At 45.8% G+C, this 25,748-nt stretch overlaps 1 protein-coding gene across 1 annotated transcript; it reads right to left on the reverse strand.

Moving 5' to 3' along the window:
- Window positions 1-5,748: 5,748 nt before the first annotated feature.
- LOC141176213 (phosphatidylinositol-3-phosphate phosphatase MTMR7-like) lies at window positions 5,749-13,057 on the reverse strand. The gene is made up of 4 exons (XM_073660200.1): window positions 12,886-13,057; window positions 12,602-12,727; window positions 10,072-10,206; window positions 5,749-5,842 (listed from the first exon to the last, which is right to left on the reverse strand). Exons 1-4 carry the CDS (start codon window positions 13,003-13,005, stop codon window positions 5,822-5,824), a joined length of 402 nt encoding a protein of 133 aa, XP_073516301.1. The 5' UTR covers window positions 13,006-13,057; the 3' UTR covers window positions 5,749-5,821.
- Between the last annotated feature and the right edge of the window lie 12,691 nt (window positions 13,058-25,748).

Below are 25,748 nucleotides of genomic sequence, written 5' to 3' on the forward strand. Positions count from 1 at the left end.
GCCCAAAAACAAGCTGCTAATTCAAAATGTTATCAGGGTAATTTCCTAATTTTCTGCTCAGTTTCTTGCTTCTGATCTTGTAAAATTCCCCATTCCATTGCTGATCTGTGCCAGATTATCTGCTTCATTAACCCTCAACTGGTGAGGTGGGGTTTTTGTCACGCAACTGGTGAGGTGGGGTTTCCTATACCCCAGTGTTTAGAAATCTCTTATTTTTACAGAAAATGCGAAGATCACGTTTGTTTTAATCGTTTTCTTATTGGCGATTGATTGCATATGAGTGTAACAAATTTTTGACACCCACAAATGGATGGAAGCTAGTGAGACACGTATCCTCATACCAGCATTTTTCAATGAATGGCAGCCGAACAAAAATTCCCTGGGGTGTGGCAACCCCCACCTCACCAGTTGAGGGTTAAAGGGATTTTCCTTTAACCCGTTGGTGAAGCTGTTTTTTTTTGTAACTGTGCACTAGTCACCTTCCTTGGGTCCAGCACAGGGTCTCTGCCACTGCTCCCAGTGTCTGTTACTGTCCTTTGGCCGCACGTCGACAGCGCTGCAACCAATAACTGAGATCAGCAGCTTTGCCCGAGTTAACGGCACTACTTGCTCAGAGTCACTGAACTCACTGACTGGCTGCAGCGCTGTCAATGTGACAAATAGCTGACACTCTGCATTAGACCCAGAGAGGGTGAGTAAAGTATTGCTTTAAAAAAGAAAAGAAAATTGTATTAAAAAACCTGTAGTGTAATTCTTTAGCATCTTCTATAAGTGCAGCATAAATGACTCTAATGCTATGTCTGTAAAGGACAGAGGCCCAATCTAATCTATACACACCAGCACACACACAACACAAGGGAGTTTACAAAAATATTCTAATTGCACATTACGGAATAAACTACTTTACATACGTACTTTGTACTGATATAGTCACAATTAGGGTAATATTGCTTGACAACATATTTTAAAATATCTTAAAACAAAAATCAATTTCTGCATATAAATTACAGCCAAAATATGCAACACAAAATAAAAAAATAGATCATGATTTTATTATACTCGTCACAAAAATAAGCAATGATGGCATCAATAAATAAACCATAAATAATATATATAAAAAAAACACACAAAACCCTTTGCAATCAAGGAGAACTCCCAAAAGAACTGCGGCTCCACCGTTGGGGTTTGTTCACACACAGTGCTTGTGCAGAATTGTTTTTTTTTAATCTTTGTACCATAAATAGCCACAAAATCTCATTCACATGTTGCATATTTGTTTATTGCCCCACGGTGCGTTCTCAATTCAGGAAGAAGCATGCACCTTTTCATGAACCGTGAGCGTCTGTCTGACTCCAGCACACCTCCTCATCAAGACCAATGTGAACAGCGCCGCTCTTGATGACTCTGGCCCCATCTCTTTTAGGATCATGTTGAGACTGGACAAAAGTAAGAGCTGCTCTATTTTTTGCCATCATTCATTTGGAGGATTAGTGCCCCTTTAAGAGGCTTTCCCTTTCATTGTTTTTGGGAGTTCTACTTTTAAAAGGGTTGTCCTGGATTAGAAAATGAAAACTCTATTCCCCACCTTCCCCCGCAGACACGGCCCCATGTCTGTTACTGCGGCTCAGCCCCTACATCGCTGGGCTCCCACCCCAGGCACAGATCATGGGAAGAAGACGCTGCTTCTGACCATCACGGACCTCACTTATAAGCTGCATCTTCAGAAGATTTTGGAATCTGCAGTTGGGAGGGTCGGTCATTTTATGATGATCTTCCTATTACATCTAGGAGCTTTGTTCTTGTATTGTAGCTCTACAAGCACTTGTAAACTCCTCTATAAAACCAATATGATATTGGTCACAATGAGCAGACAAGTCAAGAAGTGAGAACGATTATTCTGGTAAGATTATCCATGCAATTTACAAAAAAAACTAATAGCAGCTTCAATGAGCATTCAAGATGGCAGCCGTTCACTATGCAGCAGGCAGACACGTAAAGGATGGCGGGGGGATACTACACAACATTGACTCTTACCATATTAGTACTAGCCCAGTAATGTGACGCTGAGACCCCACATGTAACTACCTTGCAGCACGAATATAAAAGGATCAGTACGTTTTCTGAAAACCAGTGTCGGAAGCACTTAGAGAGAGCCCTATGGCTCTTAGCCCCCAGATAACATGCAAGGATTCAAGTACGCGGGACCCCGCTAATCCGCTGATGGGCAGGATATCTGCAACGTACAGAGCTGGAATTCCTACAGAAATACAAAAGTGACCAGTAAATTCTGGACTATAAATTCTTATTATCGGCTTTTATTTTCGCTTTTCAAAAGTGGTATCTTATTATTCCACCCCAATGTATTCTCAAAAAAGTGATGGGAAATGCAATGTGTAGGGCCATCCTATAGGGACCACAGCTGATTTTTCAATTTCTTTGGGGTTACTGCTCTACCTCACTTATATAAGTCAATAAGAAAGTCTCTCCCCACTATATTATGGAGACCTACATAAAAGTGCCAAAGCTTTTTGTTTTTTTTTCTTTATTTCCTCCAATATTGTATTCATACAGGAATGCTTCCATTAAAGTTTGCAACATACTGTACTTTTTGGCATCTGTTTGAAGGATGGACCTATATTGAAGTTCTGAAAAGTCTAATAGATCTGTACCGATACCGATTAATAATTAAAGGGGTTGTCCCGGACTTTAACATTGATGGCCTTTCTTTAAAGAGGTGGTCCACTACATTGTATAATGACCCCATCGATTTACACATGTTAACTAAATAAATGTTTTTGTAAATACCTCCTGCTTCCATATGTACCTGTGGGTGGCGCTATTGCTGACTGCTCAGTCTGCATCACGTGACCCCGGCTGCAGGTATTTAAAAGGTGTAATTTGATGGGGGCATTATACAATGTAGTGACCACCTCTTTAAGATAAGTCATCAATGTTTGATCAATTGGGGTGCTCATTAGCGGAGCTGCACTGCGGAGCTCTGTGGAGGGAATAGTGGCTGCGGCTGCGTACTACACATCTGCCCCCTAATGATTTGAATGGGGGGCCGATATGTAGTACTCCGTCAACAGAGCTCGGCACCTGAGCATTTCTGGCCACCGTTGACACAGGAACAGCTACAGCACGCGCTATCAATCAGACATTGATGATCAAGTATAGGCCTTCAATAAAGTCTTGGACAGCCCCTTTAAAGTCTCCAAATGAGATTCTGAAGTTTTGTTTCATTGGCAGTCTATGTGGAAATAGTATAAAGTTACAGAAGATCGGACCGATGGTATACCATAGCACAAAACATTAGTCTTTAAGGGATTATTCAGCCATAGACATTGGGTCATGGTTTTAATCATGTGACGAAAATCACATTGTTTTACTGTAAATTGCTGTGGTCACAGGCCAAACAGTTTATGCTTGCGTCCTTTTTTTCGAACTTTTCTCGGCCAGGTGGCAAGAACCTTACATGTGATAGTCATGCCTAACATAACTAGGAGGTAGGGGATTAATACCCAATGTCAGATCCTGGATGACCACCATTAGTCTACCAGCAACTTACACAGAAGCAAAGCACATTCAGATCTTTCACACAGTGGACCTAAACCCGAAAACCATGTAAGTGTCCATATTTCCAGTACAGGGCACCTTTGTCAATGACAAACCTTAAATATACAAATATATTGGGACAGGATTCATGCTCCACGGACATGTGGTTTGAAATCATGAAAGGAAACAAAATGCATTATAAGGTTGGCTCTTAAAAAAAGATAACTGTTTCTGAATATTCCCGGAGGCTGCAGACACGCACTTAAGGCGTAGAGCCAATAAACGATGAACGAGCGCTCATAGGAATCATTTCAACATACGATTATTGGCCCATCTAACCAGGACCACAATCGGCTGACAAACTAGGAAAGCACCGTTTCATTGGGTGCGATACATTTTATGCATTCATTAAAATTCTTAACGGCAGCACATTACTCAGTGTAAACAGGAGACGTGCTGCTGATAACAGGATACCAGATTATTAGCGATCATTGTGTCCCCGTCATTGTTTCGTCAACCTGTGTATGCACTTTTCCAATTGTCAGTCGTTCAATTGCCTGGATCAGACCGACTATATAGGACAATAGTATCTGGTCTCCGCTGCACAAACTACCACTGATACATGTGAACAAAGTCGATATGTTTTTTTTTCCCCCAGTATATCCCTCCCAGCTTACATCACTCCCTATAAATAAATAGAAGCACTAATATAATAGCAAGTGGTTAATAAGACCTCTAAGCAGTCAGGAACACTGCTTCATCTGAATCGGGATCCTTCCCACTGTCCTCGCTGGGTAACGAGTCTCCACCACTCGGAGACCGGCAGCTCAAGTCCTCCACCCCAGATTCCTGGTCACTGTTAGCCGACAGGTCGGGGTCCGAGCTCTTCAAATGGTCCTGGGTTAGGATCAGGGCCGAGTCCTCCTCACCTTGGGATGGACTACGAGAGGGAAACAGCTTCAGGTTGGTGCTGTAATCTTGGGGAGTATTAGCCGGAGAGTGTTTGGTGATGCATATCTGGAAGTTGTGGATTTTTGGCTGGTCATTGAGATTCTTGTAGGTTTCATTTGACTCTCGAGTTTCCAGTTTTGTTAATCTCTAAAGGAAAAATTGTTAGACAAGAGCAAAAGTTACATTGGGTTAGGGCATGTTAATGTAACCTCTACATGCAAGTCGATCAGCAGTGGTTTAATGGTCTGTTTAGTAAGGCCGGCCGCACTTATGTTATCGTCAGCACATTTCTCATTTACACAGGACAATGTGCTGCTAATGATAATTTTTAAACTTGCTCAAAAATTATCACACCAATGAATGTTTTGCCCCTCCATTGGATGTTTGATGGCCTGTTTAGGCAGCCAACAGTTGGGAATGAGGGAACGCTCCCTAACCCAATTATTGGCCTGCCTAAATGAACCTTTACTTGAAAACTTTATACCAATGAACAAACTTCTCTGGTGCCATAAGAAAGCCATAACGCCACAGTGCTCAGGCATTACTGACATTGAAAAGACACAAGGTAGAGACCCTGGTTACAGTGATGTGTCACTTAATGGTCTGATTGCTGTAGTTTTTATAAAATCACTATTTTATCAGCAAGCAGATTATCATTGGGGACTAGTAAACCTGCTGCCAGGTAGTCCTACATATTCATAAGCTCTGTACAACCCAGCCCCCATCACTGATTGGCAGCTTTCTGCAAATGTAGCATACACAAAGTGGCCAATCAGTGGTGTGGGTGGGGTTATACAGAGCTCAGCAGTCAGAGAACTGTCAATCAGTGATGTGGGCGGGGTCTGCTGCAGATAACACAGTAATTTTATCAAAATGACAGCAGGTAGCCCAGTAAGTGACAGATTGTTGGAATCAGGGCCTCTGCCCCTATATTGCGCTGCACTCAGATGGGTAGCAAAAACCTGGTAACAGATTCCCTTTAATGGTGCTCACTTCCAGTTATTGTGTTGGAGAACACCAAAGACGTAGGGCATCGGCTAAAAATGATTGCCTCTTTTTTATCTTGTGCAGGGTTTCTATATATAATCATTTAAAATTGTTTCTCAGTCACCATTAAAAGCTGAATTGGTTTACACTGAAACCTAAGCGGAGGTATAAACATCAAAAACATATAGGCCAGGAAGCTGGATTTTCAGTATTTCTACCACACCTTCTCCATGAACTCCATTTCCTCCTCCAGCTGTGCGTCTCTTCTTTTACTGCCTGTAGAAAATCAGTGACTGACTGGCGAGGGTGCATTCCTTTCTCAAATCGGTTATAGAGGCCCCTCCAAAACCTTCTGACGCACCCCCTGGGCCATGTTGTTAGGGATACCCGGAGCCGGATCAGATGGGGGTTGTAGTCTCCGAGTGGCTGTGACCCGGTCCGTGCCCAGGGTGTCAAACTCAGTGTGCGGCAGTCCTTGTAGATGTTTTTAGTGTCGACTACGCCACCCGTTGATTTACGGTCAAAAGGCCGCCGCTGCAGGATGGTCCGCTGAGGCTGGTGGTGTGTGCAGCTGTGGTAGTATAACCCCCAACGGGAGGGGTATAGCCTCAGGGGGTCAGACGTGGAGGATGGTGGTTGTGAAGGTGCAGCAAGGAGACTCAGAGGCATGAAATGCAGTTCAGGGTTTTTACTCACTGGTGTTGCTCGGGTCACTCTGTACAGCAGTGACCACCCAAGCCGTGCTGCGTCCACCAGGTCCTGGACTCGGCCAACTCCCGGGCAATTCCTGAGTATGGTCCTGAGCTCCTTTCTGACTCTCCCTTCTTCTGGCCGTTCCCACCAGGGATCCACCTGTGTCCGGCTCCCTCGGGTCTCTTGGTGGTTGAACCTTCTCTGGCTTCCCTGACCCTATGCTCGGTGTGCCATTCTGGTGGATTTGGTGAGGGTCGTGGCACCAGCTTGGGATCCGGTACCCTTTTGCCGACCCTTCACCCTTATCAGTTCTCATACGGGCTCTTGGGGTCCCCTCTCGTCCTGCGCCTCTGGGTCCCTCTTCCTTCTCCTCTCCTGGAGTGCTGCTGACTCGCAGACTCACTAACTGACTGACTGACTGACTGACCCTGTCCTAAGATGGTGCCCACCTTATATACTCCCTCTATGCGTGAGCTCAGGTGACCAGCACCCAATGAGCTCCTACATTTACCCAGACTACTCCCCCTATCTGCCCCTACACTACTGGGATGTTCCACCCCCCTCCCACTCCAGCCAGGGACAGACGCTGTCGTACCTGCACATATACTGGTGGGAGTACCGTTGTTCTGTCCCCCGGAAATGGGATGTACAGTACAGACCAAAAGTTTGGACACACCTTCTCATTTAAAGATTTTTCTGTATTTTCATAACTATGAAAATTGTACATTCACACTGAAGGCATCAAAACTATGAATTAACACATGTGGAATTATATACTTAAAAAAGTGTGAAACAACTGAAAATATGTCTTATATTCTAGGCTCTTCAAAGTAGCCATCTTTTGCTTTGATGACTGCTTTGCACACTCTTCGCATTCTCTTGATGAGCTTCAATAGGCAGTCACCGGAAATGGTCTTCCAACAATCTTGAAGGTGTTCCCAGAGATGCTTAGCACTTGTTGGCCCTTTTGCCTTCATTCTGCGGTCCAGATCACCCCAAACCATCTCGATTGGGTTCAGGTCTGGTGACTGTGGAGGCCAGATCATCTGGCGTAGCATCCCATCACTCTCCTTCTTGGTCAAATAGCCCTAAAACACAGCCTGAAGGTGTGTTTGGGGTCATTGTTCTGTTGAAAAATAAATGATGGTCCAACTAAATGCAAACCGGATGGAATAGAATGACACTGCAAGATGCTGTGGTAGCCATGCAGGTTCAGTATGCCTTAAATTTTTAATAAATCCCCAACAGTGTCACCAGCAAAGCATCCCCACACCATCATACCTCCTCCTCCATGCTTTACGGTGGGAACCAGGCATGTAGAGTCCATCCGTTCACCTTTCTGCGTCGCACAAAGACACGGTGGTTGGAACCAAAGATCTCAAATTTGGACTCAACAGCCCAAAGTACAGATTTCCACTGGTCTAATGTCCATTCCTTGTGTTCTTTAGCCCAAACAAGTCTCTTCTGCTTGTTGCCTGTCCTTAGCAGTGGTTTCCTAGCAGCTATTTTACCATGAAGGCCTGCTGCACAAAGTCTCCTCTTAACAGTTGTTGTAGAGATGTGTCTGCTGCTAGAACTCTGTGTAGCATTGACCTGGTCTCTAATCTGAGCTGCTGTTGACCTGCGATTTCTGAGGCTGGTGACTCGGATAAACTTATCCTCAGAAGCAGAGGTGACTCTTAGTCTTCCTTTCCTGGGGTGGTCCTCATGTGAGCCAGCTTCTTTGTAGCGCTTGATGGTTTTTGCAATTGCACTTGGGGACACTTTCAAAGTTTGCCCAATTTTTCGGACTGACTGACCTTCATTTCTTAAAGTAATGATGGCCACTCGTTTTTCTTTACTTAGCTGCTTTTTTCTTGCCATAATACAAATTCTAACAGTCTATTCAGTAGGATTATCAGCTATGTATCCACCTGACTTCTGCACAACACAACTGATGGTCCCAACCCCATTTATAAGGCAAGAAATCCCTCTTATTTAACCTGAGAGGGCACACCTGTGAAGTGAAAACCATTTCCAGTGACTACCTCTTGAAGCTCCTCCAAAGAATGCCAAGAGTGTGCAAAGCAGTCATCAAAGCAAAAGGTGGCTACTTTAAAGAACCTAGAATATAAGACATATTTTCAGTTGTTTCACACTTTTTTGTTAAGTATATAATTCCACATGTGTTAATTCTTAGCTTTGATGCCTTCAGTGTGAATGTACAATTTTTCAAAGTCATGAAAATACAGAAAAATCTTTAAATGAGAAGGTGTGTCCAAACTTTTGGTCTGTACTGTATGTAGTGCATGCAGCCTACTAAGCTCAGTTCCACACTCCACCCTTACCCGGGAGTGGAATACCACACCTCTGGGTTGGGGTGCAATACCCCTGTAGCAGCCGAATCCTCAGGGTGCTACACTTCCATGGTGAAAAATAAGTTTGAAGAGTTAGTATATGCACAAGTACAGAAGATTATCATCGAGCAATTCTCATGATATATGTTCTTAAGACGTGCTAGCTCATGGTACACACATGAAGGGCTAGCTCACAATGCTGTATATTCTCCCATGCCAGAGAATTGGGCCGATTATGCTAATGACACTCTGCTTTAACTCTGAGTGTGATCCAATTTTCTCGCATGGAAGAATTGCAGCACAGGTGTGGAGGAAGATGGAGGACTTAATTTTTCCATCTTCTCCATTGTCTCTGTGCACGTACATCAGACTGCACTCGGATAACATAGTATATTATTGGTCCGAGTGCTATCCGATAAAACATCACATAGCACTAGCACTCGGCCGTGTTACGTGGCAATGTGAGCGAGTCCTAATGAGTCCCTCAGTGGCTGATCTATGGCTGGTGACTTCAGATCAGTGAAAATATGTGGTGGCAAGTTGGGCCTCATTACTCGGACAGCACACTGACACATCCTATCCTTACACTATTCACATGTCCGTTCTGTTATTTTGCTGACTGATGGTCTGTATATAAACAGAGACATCCCCTACATTGACCTTATTTGCGGACATCCAAGTTGCATCCTACTGCTATTCTTCATTTTCACTGACTGGGTACTTGAAGAAGCTTGGGAAACCTCTGTCACGTTGTTTTTGCATATGGCAAAACCATTGATAAAAACGGACATGTGGACTAAATATGCCTGAAAATTGGATCTAACACACTTGCAAAATTGGTCTGTTTTGTACAGGCAAACAAAAAAAACAGCTTTTGCCTGGATTCACACGTGTGTTTTGCGGTCTGAGTATGCTTCAATGCAAAGACTGGCTTCAGGTCTCCTGACCCAAACTCGACTTTATATTATGCGTTTATATAGAAAGTTCCCGATCAGGGACATCCGCATGCCCTAATAAAGGGGTTGTACCAAGTATATAAGTAATCCCCTATCAACAGGATTTAGGAATTGATCGCTAGGGGTCAGTTCCACAGAGAATGAATGGAGTAGAGATGTACATGCTCCACCTCTGCTCTGTTCAAAGCTTGCTCTACAGAACCTCCTGGGGATTGTTGGGGGTCCCAGCGGTCTGACCCCCAAAGATCAATACTTTATCGCAGTCTAAATATGTGCAAAATGAATCACCGTGTCACAAGCTGTCATAGATGTCTGTAAATCTGTCTAAAGTGAATTGATTTGTGCCAGGCAGAAGATAGAACTGACGAGTGAGTTCTGATGCAACCCCTAAATGTAGACCATGGTTACAAGTGGGAAGAGTGTTGGGCCTTGGATTTCACCACTGAAGGACACATTGGGCTCATGATACGTCACCCGCTTCTTTCACCTGTAAAGTTAGGGTTGATGTTTCTATATATGAATGATAAGTATATGGTGTGTTAGAGTTCTGCTGCTTTATTCAGTGCAGAGGAGGAATCAGAATAACCTCTTACCTGAAGTGGCATGGAGTGGTGTGTGGTCTCAGAGTTCCTTGGGTCTGACTGTGATCTGCTCTGTACAGAGGGTTCATGTAATCCAACCGCTGCTTCCACAGGTAAGACCAGAGGGAGTAGGTCCTCTCCTGAATTCTGGAAGATGATGATTGCATCACTGATATATTGAGATTATGAGAGCTGCAAGTATAGCCGTCACCACTGCAACCTGCACTAACACTAAGGGCTCATTCAGACGTACATTTTTTGTGTACGAGTCCTATTTGTGTTATTTCCAGATAGCACTTGTACCTAGAAGAGTGAATGGGGCCATTCACATATCTGTGATTGTTTGAGAGACGGAAAATCGTGGCAAAATGTACGATAGTTATCTGAGTGTCAGGTCAAAATTAACAATGCACATCCATGGGTCATTGAAAAAAAAAAATCGCCCAACAATTAATTGCCATCTGAGCGCTGTCCAGTTTCCCAGGTCTGTTTGATGGAAAAAGATGAAGAAACTGAAGCTCAGGCCAAACTCTAATGATAAAAACTGACACTGACCAAACTGGTGAAACTGTGCCTGATTCTCTTATATGAATGAGCCACAAGTTCTATAGCTTTCAGTGTTTCTTTGCATAGTAGCTGTGTAGCTTCATAGTCAAAATTGGAAAATCCGGTTCCAAAAAGTAGATGGAAAGATGCACTGAACTGCTTGGCCCCACCACGGTGCACCGAGCGCCTGTACTTGATTTGAACAGTCCTTCTGTACTGACAGTCCCTTTACAGCAGTGTTCCCCAACTCCAGTCCTCAGGACCCACCAACAGATCATGTTTTCAGGATTTCCTTAGTATTGCACAGGTGATGGAATTATTGCCTGTGCAGGTGATGCAATTATCAGCTGTGCAATACTAAGGAAATCCTGAAAACATGGCCTGTTGGTGGGTCCTGAGGACTGGAGTTGAGAACCACTGCTGTAAAGGGTTAGGAGATAACTTTCTGAATGCAGGAGGTCTGACCGATGGGACTTTTAGCGATGCTGAGAATGGGGCTCTTCAGTGATCAGCAGAAGGCCTCATTCACATGTACAGGTTTAAACAGGTATGTGAAAAAATGGTATCAGTGTGTCCATTTTACCATCATTGTGTTATCAGTGTTCTTCTCGTATGGATAAATATGTTATAAAGTTTCTCCAATGCTTTGTAATGTTAAAGAAGTTGTCCAGTACTTTATATTACCCCCCCCCAATGTATCCCCCCGGGGCCCCTAAGACATTTTGTAATTAGCTTGCGTTGCTGATAATGCCTGTGAGCTTCGCTATCGGTGGCCGCTCACAGGCATCACGTGACCCCACGCTGATGTCACGACAAGTGAGGCGTGACTCAGCGCTGGGGTCCCTACGGTGGCTGCTGGGTTGTGGGCAGGGTTACACCTCCTCCCCACGCGTCACACCCAGCATCCACCGCGCTTTCCCAATGAAAGTTCACATCAGTTCCTTCCTCTCCTTCTCGCAGTTGCACAGAAAGTTTCCATACTGACAGGAGTATATATGGTGTTGTATGTGGACCAAGAATCTCTCATTAAATTCAAACGCACAGGGAAACTGCTCCATGAGCTGCCAGACACATTCCAGGAACTGGTCTATCACTGGGGACACCTCCTTGGGATCCCCATCTAAATTTCCATACCATAAAAAAAAAAAAAAAAAATATGCTGAAGCAATGCAATTGGGGTATATGCATGCAACATCTTTTTCAGGTGGACTGCGCTCCAAAACCGCCTGAGACTGGGAATGGCACAGAAAAATTACAGTAAGTATATTATATTAGAATGTATGGTGGTTTTTTTTGTCTCTTTTGCTGAGAGGAGGAGAGCTGATGGAAGATTTGGAAAGTGACACAGCTAAACTCAGCTGTGCTGACCCTAGCCCCACACTGACTGCTGGGCCCATATCTGAAATGTGTTGATTGATGGGATTTGAATACAGTTGATATTCTAATCATGCAGGAGGTTAGACCAGGAGATCCGGGCTTTCATTATAACCCACACACTGAGAAACCTGCTGTAAGATATGGTGTGGACGTGTTCTTTTTCTAGCATCTTGCTGCCTGTTTATAATTGGACAGCATCGTACAAGGAGAAGTACATGCCCCACAGTGAAAGCTCTCTGATAACACCCACTTGGATGTAACGAAAATTAACTCATTAGGTGACAAATACTTTGATTGTTAATATCCCTGCAACAGAGATGCAAAATAAAAAAAGAACTAATCATTTTTTTTTTTTCTGCTCTGAAGCTACAACGTGTTTTCAGTTCAACATGAAAAATTTGGTGAAAGGCCCTCTGTAAATAAGTGACTCTGTTTGACTTTTCCAACATATGTGCAGTGACCAGGGTTACCTGTGATTAAATTTGTGTCCAAATGAAATCCAGTCTTTTTCAATTAACACCTAATAGTAATTGGGAAAAATAAAAGTTACACTATGCAAAAAATATCAACTCCGTAAATCTCCACCAGTACATAGAGTATATGAAATAAAACCTCTTACCATAAATCCTCTGATGGTTCGGTAATAGGGGTCAAGTAACAGACTGGATACAGAGCAGACCTGAGCGGTGCGGTCCCATCCATCAGAACAATGAACGAGCACGCTGGCGCCCTCTTCTGACACGGCCTAAATGTGCAAATTAAATGTAAAATATTACACATTTATATAATTACAAATCTCGTTTATTCTCAGCACTAAAAGGATCATTTTTGTACAGTCCGTGCCTAGAATAGTACAAATCAGACAAGCAGCAGTAGAATATGAACAGATACAACACATCTTACCTTTGCAATGAAGATACCAGCATCTAGGATTGTTTTCACGTGTTTTAACCAGCCAGAGGATTCAAGACCCCAAAGAAATTCACCCATAGAAGGAGATCGGAGCTCACAAACTGCAATCATGAACAGAACAATAAGCTCACTATAGCAACAGATTCTGTATGTGAAGTATTTCTGCTCCAAGACTTGAGATAGAGAATATATATATATACATATATATATATATATATATATATATATATATATACAGTCATGGCCAAAAGTGTTGAGAATGACACCAAAATTATATTTTCACATGATCTGCTAGCCTCTGGTTTTTATTAGTGTTTGTCTGATGCTTATATCACATACAGAAATATAATTGCAATCATATTATGAGTACCAATAGGTTATATTGACAGTTAGAATGAGTTAATGCAGCAAGTCAATATTTGCAGTGTTGCCCCTTCTTCTTCAAGACCTCTGTAATTCTCCCTGGCATGCTCTCAATCAACTTTTGGACCAAATCCTGACTGATAGCAGTCCATTCTTGCATAATCAATGCTTGCATTTTGCCAGAATTTGTTGGTTTTTGTTTGTCCACCCGTCTCTTGATGATTGACCACAAGTTCTCAATGGGATTAAGATCTGGGGAGTTTCCAGGCCATGGACCCAAAATCTCTATGTTTTGTTCCATGAGCCATTTAGTTATCACCTTTGCTTTATGGCAAGGTGCTCCATCATGCTGGAAAAGGCATTGTTGGGCGCCAAACTGCTCTTGGACGGTTGGGAGAAGTTGCTCTTGGAGGACATTCTGGTACCATTCTTTATTCATGGCTGTGTTTTTAGGCAAGACTGTGAGTGAGCCGATTCCCTTGGCTGAGAAGCAACCCCACACATGAATGGTTTCAGGATGCTTTACAGTTGGCATGAGACAACACTGGTGGTAGCGCTCACCTCTTCTTCTCCGAATAAGCTGTTTTCCAGATGTCCCAAACAATCGAAAAGGGGATTCATCAAAGAAAATGACTTTGCCCCAGTCCTCAGCAGTCCACTCCCTGTACCTTTTGCAGAATATCAGTCGGTCCCTGATGTTTTTTCTGGAAAGAAGTGGCTTCTTTGCTGCCCTCCTTGAATCTAGCCCTTGCTCAAAGAGTCTCCGCCTCACAGTGCGTGCAGAAGCACTCACACCAGCCTGCTGCCATTCCTGAGCAAGCTCGGCACTGCTGGTAGTCCGATCCCGCAGCTGAAACAGTTTTAAGATACGGTCCTGGCGCTTGCTGGTCTTTCTTGGGCGCCCTGGAGCCTTTTTGACAACAATGGAAGCTCTCTCCTTGAAGTTGTTGATGATGCGATAGATTGTTGACTGAGGTGCAATCTTTGTAGCTGCGATACTCTTCCCTGTTAGGCCATTTTTGTGCAGTGCAATGATGGCTGCACGTGTTTCTTTAGAGATAACCATGGTTAACTGAAGAGAAACAATGATACCAAGAACCAGCCTCCTTTTAAAGTGTCCAGAGATGTCATTCTTACTTAATCATGACTGATTGATCGCCAGCCCTGTCCTCATCAACACCCACACCTGTGTTAATGGATCAATCACTAAAACGATGTTAGCTGCTCCTTTTAAGGCAGGACTGCAATGATGTTGAAATGTGTTTTGGGGGTTAAAGTTCATTTTCTGGGCAAATATTGACTTTGCAAGTACAGTAATTGCTGTTAAGCTGATCACTCTTTGACATTCAGGAGTATATGCAAATTGCCATTACAAAAAATGAAGCAGTAAACTTTGGAAAAATTACTATTTGTGTCATTCTCAATACTTTTGGCCATGACTGTATATATATATATATATATATATATGGTTGTGTAGGATACTCCAAGTGAGGATATGACTTAAAAATTGTACAATGAAAATGTAAAATTCTGTATTATTTATTATATTGGGGTTGGTCACTTTATATAAAAAAAATTCCAAAAGGGTGATAAAATGTAATGTTTGGCACATACAACTATAGATTACTTCCCCGGAGTTTGCCTTCTTCCTAAGGTGCGCCTGGAGGCCATGTTTCTCCCCAGGTAAGTTATACACCTCTACCCATCTACGTGATGTACAAGAAAACATGATTCATCAGACCAGAACCCTTTCTTCTATTACTCTATGGTTCAGTTCTGATGCCCATATACCCTTGTAGGTGCTTTTGGCTGTAACCGGGTCAGCATGACAATGACCAGTGTGCATCTCCATATGTAATAAGCTGCAATACTTTATCCTGACATCTTTTCTTCATAGCCAAAAGTTAATTTTTCAGCAATATGTGCCACAGTATTTCTTCTGCAGCACCGGACCAGCTGGGGCTACTGTACCTTTCGTTCCACACAAGTATCAATGAGCCTTGGGCGCCCATGACTCCACCACCTGCTCACCGGATGTTCTACCCTGGTAGGCACTAACTATTGTATGCCAGGCACACCCCACAACACCTGCTGTTTTTGAGATCTTCTGACAACCCTCATGGGGGCACCTCTGACAAGGAGAATATTGAGATCTCTAGACATCATGATTTGTCCATTGAAAATGGAGCTGTTTAGGGAATAGAGCGCACAGAACATAGGGAAAAAAAACAGTGGAGGGGGAAAGAAATAATTTGAGGTGCTCACCTGGAGGGATTGTGAGAGTCACAGCTCCTAAACCAGGAGTAATAGAACGCTAGCTGCCATCTATAAGAAATATCTTTTATGTATTCTTTTACCCTATGCACAAAATAAACGTTCATGGAAAACTATAAATTGGCAGCAGCGTGTGCAATGTCCTCAAGGGCCAACATACATCCGCTGAAAGTAGATTTGCAAATAACATTTTTCGCTGTTGCCCGTTCCTGTGGCACCATTAATGTACTAGGCCTTAATGAGTTTGGTGACATAACGTCTTGTGATCGCTATTTTAACTCTCTAAGAACCAGGGAGTTTTTTATTTAAGCGCTTTTTGTGTTTATGGAGCTGACGTTTTTATTGATACCAATTTGGAGCACATATAACGTTTTGCTAGCTTTGTATTGTATTTTTTTTGTTAAGTGAGGTGACAAAGAACCCACAATTTTGGCATTTTGATTTTTTTTTTTCTGCAATGTTTACCGTAAAGGTTAATTACCATAATTCCATACTTTGATATATCTGACTTTTACGGATGTGGCGATACCAAATGTTTTTTTTTCCGTTTCTTTGTTTTTAATAGGGAAAACGTGGGATAGTTAAAAATTATCTATTTTTTATATTTTGACTTTTTATTTATTTTTTATTTTTTTTGTACCCATTAGTGGACTTAAACATGTGATCCTTGGATTGCTTATATATACTGTAATACCACAGTATTGCGGTATTTACTGGAAATCATGGTTTCCTATGGCACTCAGTCTGCTGTAAAAAGTACTAAGATGGGCCTTAAAGGTAAAGGCATTTTGCCCATAGCGGTAGACCACGTGGCCACTATGGCGCTCATTAGCTGGGAAAGCCTGATGCTACAGGGCTTTCTTCTTCCGCATATCATTCTTTGAAAGATGGCCTTTGTTCCCCATCATTCAGCCTGTACATCTGTGCTCGAAGTCTCAGCACTGCAGGTGCAATGACGTCACTAGATCGGGCCCTCTGTGTGGAGTTTTTTTTTATTTTGGCAACAAGAAAAGCGTATACTGTGGGATCCATCATACATGATGTGGGGCGGCCATCATACTGTGTGAGCGAACTGTTGGGGGCCATCATACTGTGTGAGCGAACTGTGGAAGACATCATACTGTGTGAGCGAACTGTTGGAGGCCATCATACTGTGTGAGCGAACTGTTGGGGGCCATCATATTGTGTGAGTGAACTGTTGGGGGCCATCATACTGTGTGAGCGAACTGTTGGGGGCCATCATACTGTGTGAGCGAACTGTTGGGGGCCATCATACTGTGTGAGCGAACTGTGGAAGACATCATACTGTGTGTGTATATGTGTGGGGGGCTGTAAGAGCATCATACTGTGTGTGTGTGTGTGGGGGGAGTAGTGTAGGTGCATTATACTGGTGGGGTTTGCCATGGGTCATCATGTTGTCCATGTAAGGACTACTGTGGGAGAAAATTATGACAGGAGATTCACTCCGAGGTATCGCACCGTGTGTGGAGGGCAGCATACTCTATGGGGTTTATTAAAATGGTATCAGTGTGTGCAAACAAGAGGAATCAGTAGCGGGGGCATTATTTCTGTGTCCAAGTCACAAAACATGTCCTCTCCCTGTATTTAAAAGTTGGAAAGTAGGCCCTTGTGTGACTGCATGAATATGTTTTAACCCTGCCTAGTCCATCAATATAGACTCTTGGTATGGGGCCCCATGATTTCTATGAACGCCTCTGCTTAAGCTGGCCCCCGGCTGCTGTGGTAACCCATCGATTAACAGCGCACATTCAAAATAGTTAACAGACACCATCAGCTTCTTGTGGAGTTCCTGAGCCACCTCCACACACGCAGGCTCCTTCTCAGGATGTTCATTCACATCCTAATGCGGTGAGAGGTTACATATAAAAATAAAATCCTAAAATCTTGGAATTTTTGCTTTGCCCACTAATACTCCATTTACACAGACAGATTAGTGGCAGTAAACTACCACTAACTGGTAAATATTTACTGATTGTCGGAGGTTTAGAAGCCTGTTTACACAGGAAAACCATGCTAAATGATGTGCGTTGAACGTTCAGAAGGCGTAAGCTTACCATTGTTCTTGGCAGTGCAAGTCCTGTTTATACAGGATGATGCGCCGCCAAGAAGAATGATTTTTAATGATTTAAAAATAATTTCACCCTACGAACAAGCATTTCAGCAGCAGAAGGGAAGGAAGGGAGACACAGATCCATTACTAGTGGGGTGGCGGAGCCCCACAGGATAGTTCACCTCAGATTTAGAAAAAGTGACAACCGGCCCCTCCAGCTTAGGCTCCTCCTACCCCCATGTTCTCCAGTCTAAAATTTGAGGTCGCAGAGGATAGTCGCTGCCTTTGCAGCTCCTCAGAAGAATTTTTTATTTTTACCAGGAGACCTGGACCCCCGTGGTCTAGAGGTCTCAGGGGGTCTCAGCGCTGCTGGGACCCCTGGCCCTCCCCTGGCGGATCTGCGTACCCCCTAAGGAGGTCCCCGCAGAAGCCTGCCGGCCCCGGGGGATACAGGGCGCTCCCTAGCGGAGACGCACACTGCATCTAGGGGTCCCTGCGAGCTCCGCCGTGGGGGGGAGCGAAGGGCCATGGTGCCACACATCCCTGCGGGTCCCTGTGGCGCTCAGCTGGGTAAGTGCCCTGTGTGTGTGTTACTGTCTTATGGTGACTGCACCTTTTGTCTTTTCAGGCAGAGGTGTAATACCGGAGAATGCACATCACCGCTGCTGTTAGCAGGGGAGCGGGTCAGAGGAGCGCGGGCTCCGTTAGTGTAACGGGGGGCGTGGCTTATGTTCTTGGCTGCCTGCCATCGTCTGTGCAGACAGGAAGCGCCTGGAAAGCGCGCGCTGGGCAGTCCCCGCCCCCTCCTGCCTTCCTTCTCTTCGGCTCTGCAAACGGCCATTGCCTCACGTAGCTCAGCGCTGTCCTCTCCCTCCCCCCTGCTCTCCGCTCTCACACACAGGCTCCAGGAAGCTGGTGAGTCATCTGTTTGTCTCATCTCTGCAGCACAGAGCGCTGCTGTCTTCTCTGCTGCATGCACACCTTAGTCCTTTTAAGGCAAGGTGCATTGCGTGTTCAGCAGCATTAACCCCTTCTGGCCATCATCAGAAAACCTTTTTTCTGCAGTGCTGGGGTAGCTTTTCTCCCTCTAAGGAGAAGCTTTAACCCTTCAGTGCTTGGTAAATTGTTTTGTGGGAACAGGCTGCGATAGCAGGATCTCACTTCCCCGGTTACTGTGCTCTTGTAAGGGGTTATTACTACTCTTTCTGCGACGCTCCCTACTGAGTAGGGGGCATGTCGGATCAGGGTCCAGGCGGCGCGGACCTCTCTCCCGGCCCGCTTCAGGATCGGTCACGCGTATCTGATATGCCGGGGTTGACGGCGTCAGGTTCGTCTCTGGTCAGGGGCCTCAGTGATGTTAAAGCGCTCACTCGCTCCATTGACAGTCTGTCTGACCTCCTGGGTCACTGGGTATCAGCTAAGTCCCTACCGGCGCGGGGCAAGAAGCGCCACAGGCCTGTGGTGGCGCTCTCTCCTCCGCGCAGCGCATCAGAGGCTTCGGATTCACCGACAAGCTCTGCTGGTGAGATCTCCGATTCTGATGAAGAGGATCGGCAGGGTCGCCCGGCTTCGCTTTCAGGCCGCGTGGATGCTCTTATTGGAGCCATGCGGGAAGTTTTACAGCTGTCTGAAGAGGTGACGAGGCCGGGCAAGTCGGCCCGGCTGTATCAGGAGTCGAGTCGGGCTCGTTCGACACTGCCGGCGCACGATGAACTTAACGAGGCGGTGGAGAAAGAATGCCTGTGTCCGGATAAACGCTTCCAAGGGATGCGGTTTTTTGATGCCCTGTATCCCTGCTCCACAGAGACGATCGCTAATTGGGTCCCCTCTCCTGTAGTGGACGTGCCACTGTCTCAGCTGAGCAAATCTTCTTTGCTTCCGCTTAAAGGGAAGGCGAGTCTACAGGATCCGCTGGACAGAAGGACGGAGTTAGCGGCGAAGTCCATCTACGAGGCCGCGGGTCATGGATTCCGAGCGGCCTTGGGGGCCATGTGGGGACAGCCTGTACATCTAGTGCACTAGTTAGGCGTTGGGCCAGATGGTGATGCTGAGCAGTGTCTGCCCCAGCTGGACCAGAATGGGAGACCACAGAATCCGCAGATGATTCTGACCCAATTTCATGCCCAGCACATGCCTGACACCTAACATTATACTGGTGATGGTTGGATCAGCTGCCGTCAGCATGGCAAGATGGGACTCCGCTGTCTGACGTGGAAAGGCTCTTCCAGCTGTTGGAAGAGGCGGCCCGATATAGCAGAGACGCAGTGCTGGATACTACTTCGGTTCTGTCCAGGGCTCAAGCCTCGGCCGTCACAGTCAGGAGAGCACTGTGGCTCAAACAGTGGACTGGAGACGCAGTATCCAAACAAGGTTTGCTTACTCTGGCATACAAGGGCGGTCAGCTTTTTGGTTCGGACCTCACGGAGCTGATTGCTAAGGCCAAGGATGTGGCTTTGCCACAGCGGAAAGCAGCAGCTTCTACGTCTGACAGGTCAAGTGCCGGTAGTGGTCGTTGGTCCTTTCGACCCAGGGGACGATTCGATCAGCCCTCTTGGAGATCAGGTCGTCCCTCGTCTTCCGGTAAGAAGTCCACCCAGAAATCCCGTACTCCCTGGAAACAGCATTTCCGTCGGGACAAAAGGGAGGTTGACAAAAAGCCCGCTAAGGCGGACTGACGCCAGGATCCCTCTCGAGGGCTCTCGGGTGGGAGGTCGGCTGCTACAATTCCGGTCGGTTTGGGCGTCCCACGTATCGGACGCCTGGGTGACGCGGGTTGTGTCAGCGGGCTATTTCATAGAGTTTCACTCTCTACCCCCGGACAGGTTTCGTCAGTCTCGCATCCCGTCCGTGTCCAAGCTGGCTGCCGCTCTGCTGCGGGAGGTCGACTCTCTTCTGCAGCAGGGTGTAGTGGTTCCGGTTCCGCCGGAGGCCCGGGACGGGGGTTTTTACTCCAACCTTTTTGTGGTCCCCAAAAAAGGAGGACAAGTTTCGTCCCATTCTGGACCTCAAGGATTTGAATCTTCATGTCCGAATCCGGAAATTCCGTATGGAGTCTCTTCGCTCCATCGTGGCGGCCTTGTCACAGTACGATTTTTTGGTGTCGATCGACATCCGCGACGCCTATTTGCATGTCCCTGTCGGCAGGGCTCACCAGCGCTTCCTGCGTTTCGCCATAGGGCAGGCCCATTACCAATTTGTGGCCCTACCATTCGGGTTGGTCTCGGCGCCCAGGGTTTTTACAAAGGTTCTGGCGCCGCTCATGACGCTCCTTCGAAAGCAAGGAGTTACGATTCTCCCCTACCTGGACGACCTGTTAATTGTGGCGCCCACAGCGGAGGAGGCAGTGACAGCTCGCGATCTCTCCCTTCAGCACCTGGAGGACTTCGGGCTGGTCAATTGGAAGAAGTCGTCATTGGAGCCGTCGCAGTCAATCCTGTTCTTGGGGATGCATTTCGACACCGTACGGGCAGTGGTGTCCCTCCCTCCGGACAAACAAGCGAACCTTCGTCACCACGTCCAGGCTATGAGGTCGGTGAGGGCGATGTCCCTTCGGAAGTGCATGCGCCTTCTGGGTCTGATGGTGGCGGCAATGGAAGCAGTGCCGTTTGCACAATTTCATTCCCGGGATCTCCAAGATCTTATTCTGACCGATCGCCGACTTGGCTGGATCGCTGTGTCGTCATCTCCCGCAGGGTGCGAGAGTCTCTTGGATGGTGGTTACGTCTGGAGGCTCTATCCCTGGGGAAATCCCTTCTTCTCCCACGGTGGTCGGTGATTACCACCGATGCCAGCCTGACTGGCTGGGGGGGGGGGTTTGGAACGACCTCTGGGTTCAGGGGGTCTGGTCGTCAGAGGAGTCGTCTCTGCCAATCAACATTCTGGAGTTGAGAGCAATATTTCTCTGCCTCCGACATTGGACGGTCCTTTGAGCGGTCTGCCGGTCCGGATTCAGACGGACAATGCGACAGCTGTCGCGTATATCAACCATCAGGGCGGGACGAGGAGTTCCAGACTCATGATGGAGGTCTCTCGGATCCTGGTTTGGGCCGAGTCCAGGGTTCCAGTCATCTCCGCATTTCACATCCCGGGTGTGCTGAATATCTTGGCGGACTTCCTCAGTCGCGAGCGGGTAGATCCCGGAGAATGGAGTCTTCATCCGGAGGTTTTTGCTCTGCTGTGCTCCCGTTGGGGGACTCCCCAAGTGGACTTGATGGCATCCAGGCTGAACGCCAGGATTCCGACATTCATGTCCAGGTACAGGGACCCGGAGGCTGTGGCGGTAGATGCTCTAGTGGCCCTGTGGGACCAGTTCGAGCTGATCTATGTGTTTCCGCCAGTATCCTTACTTCCTCTGGTGATCAGGCGGATCAATCTCGAACGAGTATCGGCGATTTTGGTGGCGCCGGATTGGCCGCGGAGGGTGTGGTATTCAACGCTGGTGTCTCTTCTGGCGGCGCCTCCGTTTCCACTGCCTCTTCGCCCGGACCTGTTAACCCAAGGGCCCATTCGTCATCCGGACCTGAAGTCACTTTGTTTGACGGCGTGGCTCTTGAGACCGAAATCTTGACCCGTCGTGGGTTTTCGGCCGAGGTCATTGCCACCTTGCGGGCGGCCAGAGGTCCAGCTACGTCTAGGATTTATCACAGAACTTGGGAGGCCTTCTATTCATGGTGTTCTGGATAGTCAAGGAACCCGAGGGTTTTTTCCATTCCCAACTTCTTGGCCTTTCTGCAATGTGGTCTGGTCAAGGGTCTAGCAGTTAGTACCTTGCGGGGTCAGGTCTCTGCACTATCCGGGCTTTTTCGGAAGGCTATTGCCTCACGAAGGGATGTGCGTTCATTTTTTTTCGGGGTTGCACGTCAGTTTCCGCCTCGGAGGGCGGTTGTGGCTCCTTGGCGGCTCAATTTAGTTTTGGAGGCTCTTCAGCATGGGCCGTTTGAGCCTATGGATTCAGCTACGCTTTACTTGCTTTCTTGGAAGGTGGCCTTCCTGGTGGCGGTCACCTCTTTAAGAAGGGTTTCGGAGTTGGCGGCACTGTCTTGCTCGCCCCCTTTTCTGGAATTCCACCCGGATCGTGTGGCGCTTCGTACCCGTGGAGATTTTTTACCTAAAGTGGTGTCGCGTTTTCCACCTCAATCAGGACATCGTGTTGCCTTCCCTCTGTCCGAAACCAAAGAGTCCGAAGGAGCGGGCCTTGCACTCGTTGGATTTGGTGCGGGCATTGAAGTTCTATCTTTCAATCACGCAAGGGTTTCGAAAATCGGATTCTCTGTTTGTGATTCCTGCTGGTCGTCGCCGTGGTCAGCGGGCTTCCAAGGACACTATAGCTCGGTGGAAATGTTCGGCTATCCTGGAGGCGTACCGGCTCAAGGGCGAGCCTTGTCCGGTTAAGGTTCAAGCTCATTCCACGAGAGCTGTTGGTTCGTCGTGGGCTTTTCGTCAGGGGGCTTCAGCAGCGCAGCTCTGCCGGGCGGCTACCTGGTGCTCCGTTCACACTTTTACTAAATTTTATAAAGTGGACGTGAGTGCTTCCGCCAATGCGGCCTTGGGACGCAGGGTCCTGCAGGCGGCGGTGGTTTAGGTTATCTCTTTATTTTTTGTTCGGCGCTTGTTGCGCACTTGCCTAAGTTGTTGGGGTGTTGGCGATTCTGCCACTGTTTCCCACCCTTGAGTTTTGGACTGCTTTGGGACGTCCCACTAGTAATGGATCTGTGTCTCCCTTCCTTCCTTCGCTGAAAAGGATTTTACAGGTAAGGTCTTACCAAAATCCGTCTTTTTCTCGTTTTACCCTATAGCCTATTTACACTCCACTTCTCAGCAGCTCTCGTTTATAATCTTTCAGTGTAAATGCATATTAAGTCTCAGCATTGGCTTACCCTGCCTGTTCTGTAGAGATTCTCAGCAGCCATCTTATTATCATCACAGACAGGATTAAAATAAAAGGTAACATCTTGTCATATAGATAATACAGGATCCACCATTCACAAAAGGTGATGGTGTCAGCTGACCTTCTCCCCCCTCTCTGCACAATGACCTCTGCACAGGTCAGAGAGCATGCCTATAACCCAGTGAACATCCACAGTCTAAAGTGGTCCATATATCCACTGTAAGGCTTATCAGCTCAGGTAATATTGCCGCCTGATCATTTACAGAGAATACAATTCGAAAAATCTTGACAATCAGAAATTTAAAACCTATTGATAAAAAAGAATATAAATGTCTGGTTTTAATAATTACAGAAATTTCTAGCTGATATATTCCTTAACATGATCAACACTCGTATAAGACGTAGATAGTACTCGGACCTCACAAGTGACCGCGGTCAGATAGTATTTAATCTAAATCACAATTAGTCAGGAAGCAGGAAACCACTAGAATAAAATTCCGCAAGTACAACAAACGTGATTGTATATTATCATTAGGCTATATTCAGTAGCTTTACCCAGAATTCTATAATAAAGGCTCAGTGGTCAATGTTCTCGTGTATAAAACATTCACATAACATAAAAATAAGTAACAATGCAGAACACTGACGTGGTAAATCTAAAGCTTCCTCCTAAAAGGAAAACCCCACGCGGGGAGAGGACCACATCTGAAGACTCGACAATGACACATTATGATGGAATGATCATCTCGGAGCTTCTCCTGCTGAGCCTTCACCTCTTTCCAGGACATCGAGGAAAAAAAGAAAATACCTGACTATTCAAGGAACCATTCCTGAATAATTCTTAGTATTCTGGGATATTTGGCTGCATCCGTTCTTTATGGAAATAAGGATCTACAAAAGCCAAACTGTAGTAAAATGCAGCAAATGTTCTATTGTGTGGTATACTGGGATCTACGGGGGCTTCAAACTCTGGGGTGACCATTATAAAGCAGCACAGAGCCCATTGTATAAACTCTACTGGTATATTTAGCTGTATTAGAACCAAAATATCTAACTGAAGGCCCACCATACATATTAGACTAATGTTGACCTATCCCACCGATATTGACAGATTCAGCTGAAACTCAAATGTGTATGGGGGCCCAGACAACTGATTGTTGGGGAAGTTAAAGGGGTATTCCTATCTCCAAGATCCTATCCCAATATGTAGTAGGTGTAATAATAATATTAGCAAATACCTCCAATTAGAAATGTAGTATAGTCCTTCTGATTAGCAATGTTGCTTACCCCATGTGCAAGGCATTGCAGTAGCTTAGGCATCCATGGTTACGACCACACATAGTTACGCTTAGTGGTCGTAACAATGAATACCTAATCTACTGCAATGCCCTGCACATGGGGTAAGTGACATAGCTAATCAGAAGAACTATCCTAAATTTATAATTGTAGGTATTTGCTAATATTATTACACCTACTACATTTTGGGATAGGATTTTGGAGATGAGAATACCTCCAAAGTGTCCGACATGTCCGATTTTGAACTATTAATCCTTCTGTTTCCCTGGAGATAACTTATCACCAAAGATGTAGGACTGCGGTTCTCTTATAGAGAACACAGAGACACTCGGCTGAAGTACTCTTGTGTATGGGACAACGCTTTACTGTTGGAATTGCTGTGGCATATGAGAGGAGACTGACTATGAGCATCACTATCACGGTGAAAATATTTAGGATTTTTAAAGTCCTAATTTTAGGAGGTCCAAGTCCTAAAAAAATATTATTAACCAGGAACAATGTATTATTTAGAAAAAGACTCATCCATCGCCTGATTGGATTGTTTATAGTCATCTCATCTGCCCATGTAAACAGGACGTGCTGCCGACAATAAGCAACCATCTTGGTGCACTTTGTATCGGCCCTTTTGAAAAGGCTTTATATGAGCACCGGTGGACTTGTTAGTGGGGCTGTGGCCTGACGCTGATGATTGGCCACACTATCTATCAGTATTCGGTCAGTATTTTTTCTCAGGAGTGGGAGCCAAAACCAGGTGAGGAACAATCAGAGAAACGGTCTAATAGAAACAAGTCACCAATTCTGCATTTATCACCCACTCCTGGTTTTGGCTCCCACTCCTGAGAAAAAATACTGACCGAATACTGATAGTGGGGCCGTGGCCTCAGTCCACAAGTCCACAGTGCATGACCGTGCTCATTCATGTGTATTTGTACATGTGAGATCTGAAATGAACGTGAACGACTG

Source organism: Phyllobates terribilis, unplaced genomic scaffold (genome assembly GCF_046119375.1).
Source record: "Phyllobates terribilis strain yellow unplaced genomic scaffold, ASM4611937v1 Scaffold_17__1_contigs__length_24005725, whole genome shotgun sequence".
NCBI classification, from domain to species: Eukaryota; Metazoa; Chordata; class Amphibia; order Anura; family Dendrobatidae; genus Phyllobates; species Phyllobates terribilis.

Coding starts and splice junctions, on each gene's coding strand:
- LOC141176213 (XM_073660200.1), bottom strand. CDS start 13,005: ATGATTGCAGTTTGTGAGCTCCGATCTCCTTCTATGGGTGAATTTCTT. Junction 12,728..12,885: donor CTGGTATCTTCATTGCAAAG/GTAAGATGTGTT, acceptor TTGCACATTTAG/GCCGTGTCAGAAGAGGGCGC. Junction 10,207..12,601: donor GAACCATCAGAGGATTTATG/GTAAGAGGTTTT, acceptor ATCATCTTCCAG/AATTCAGGAGAGGACCTACT.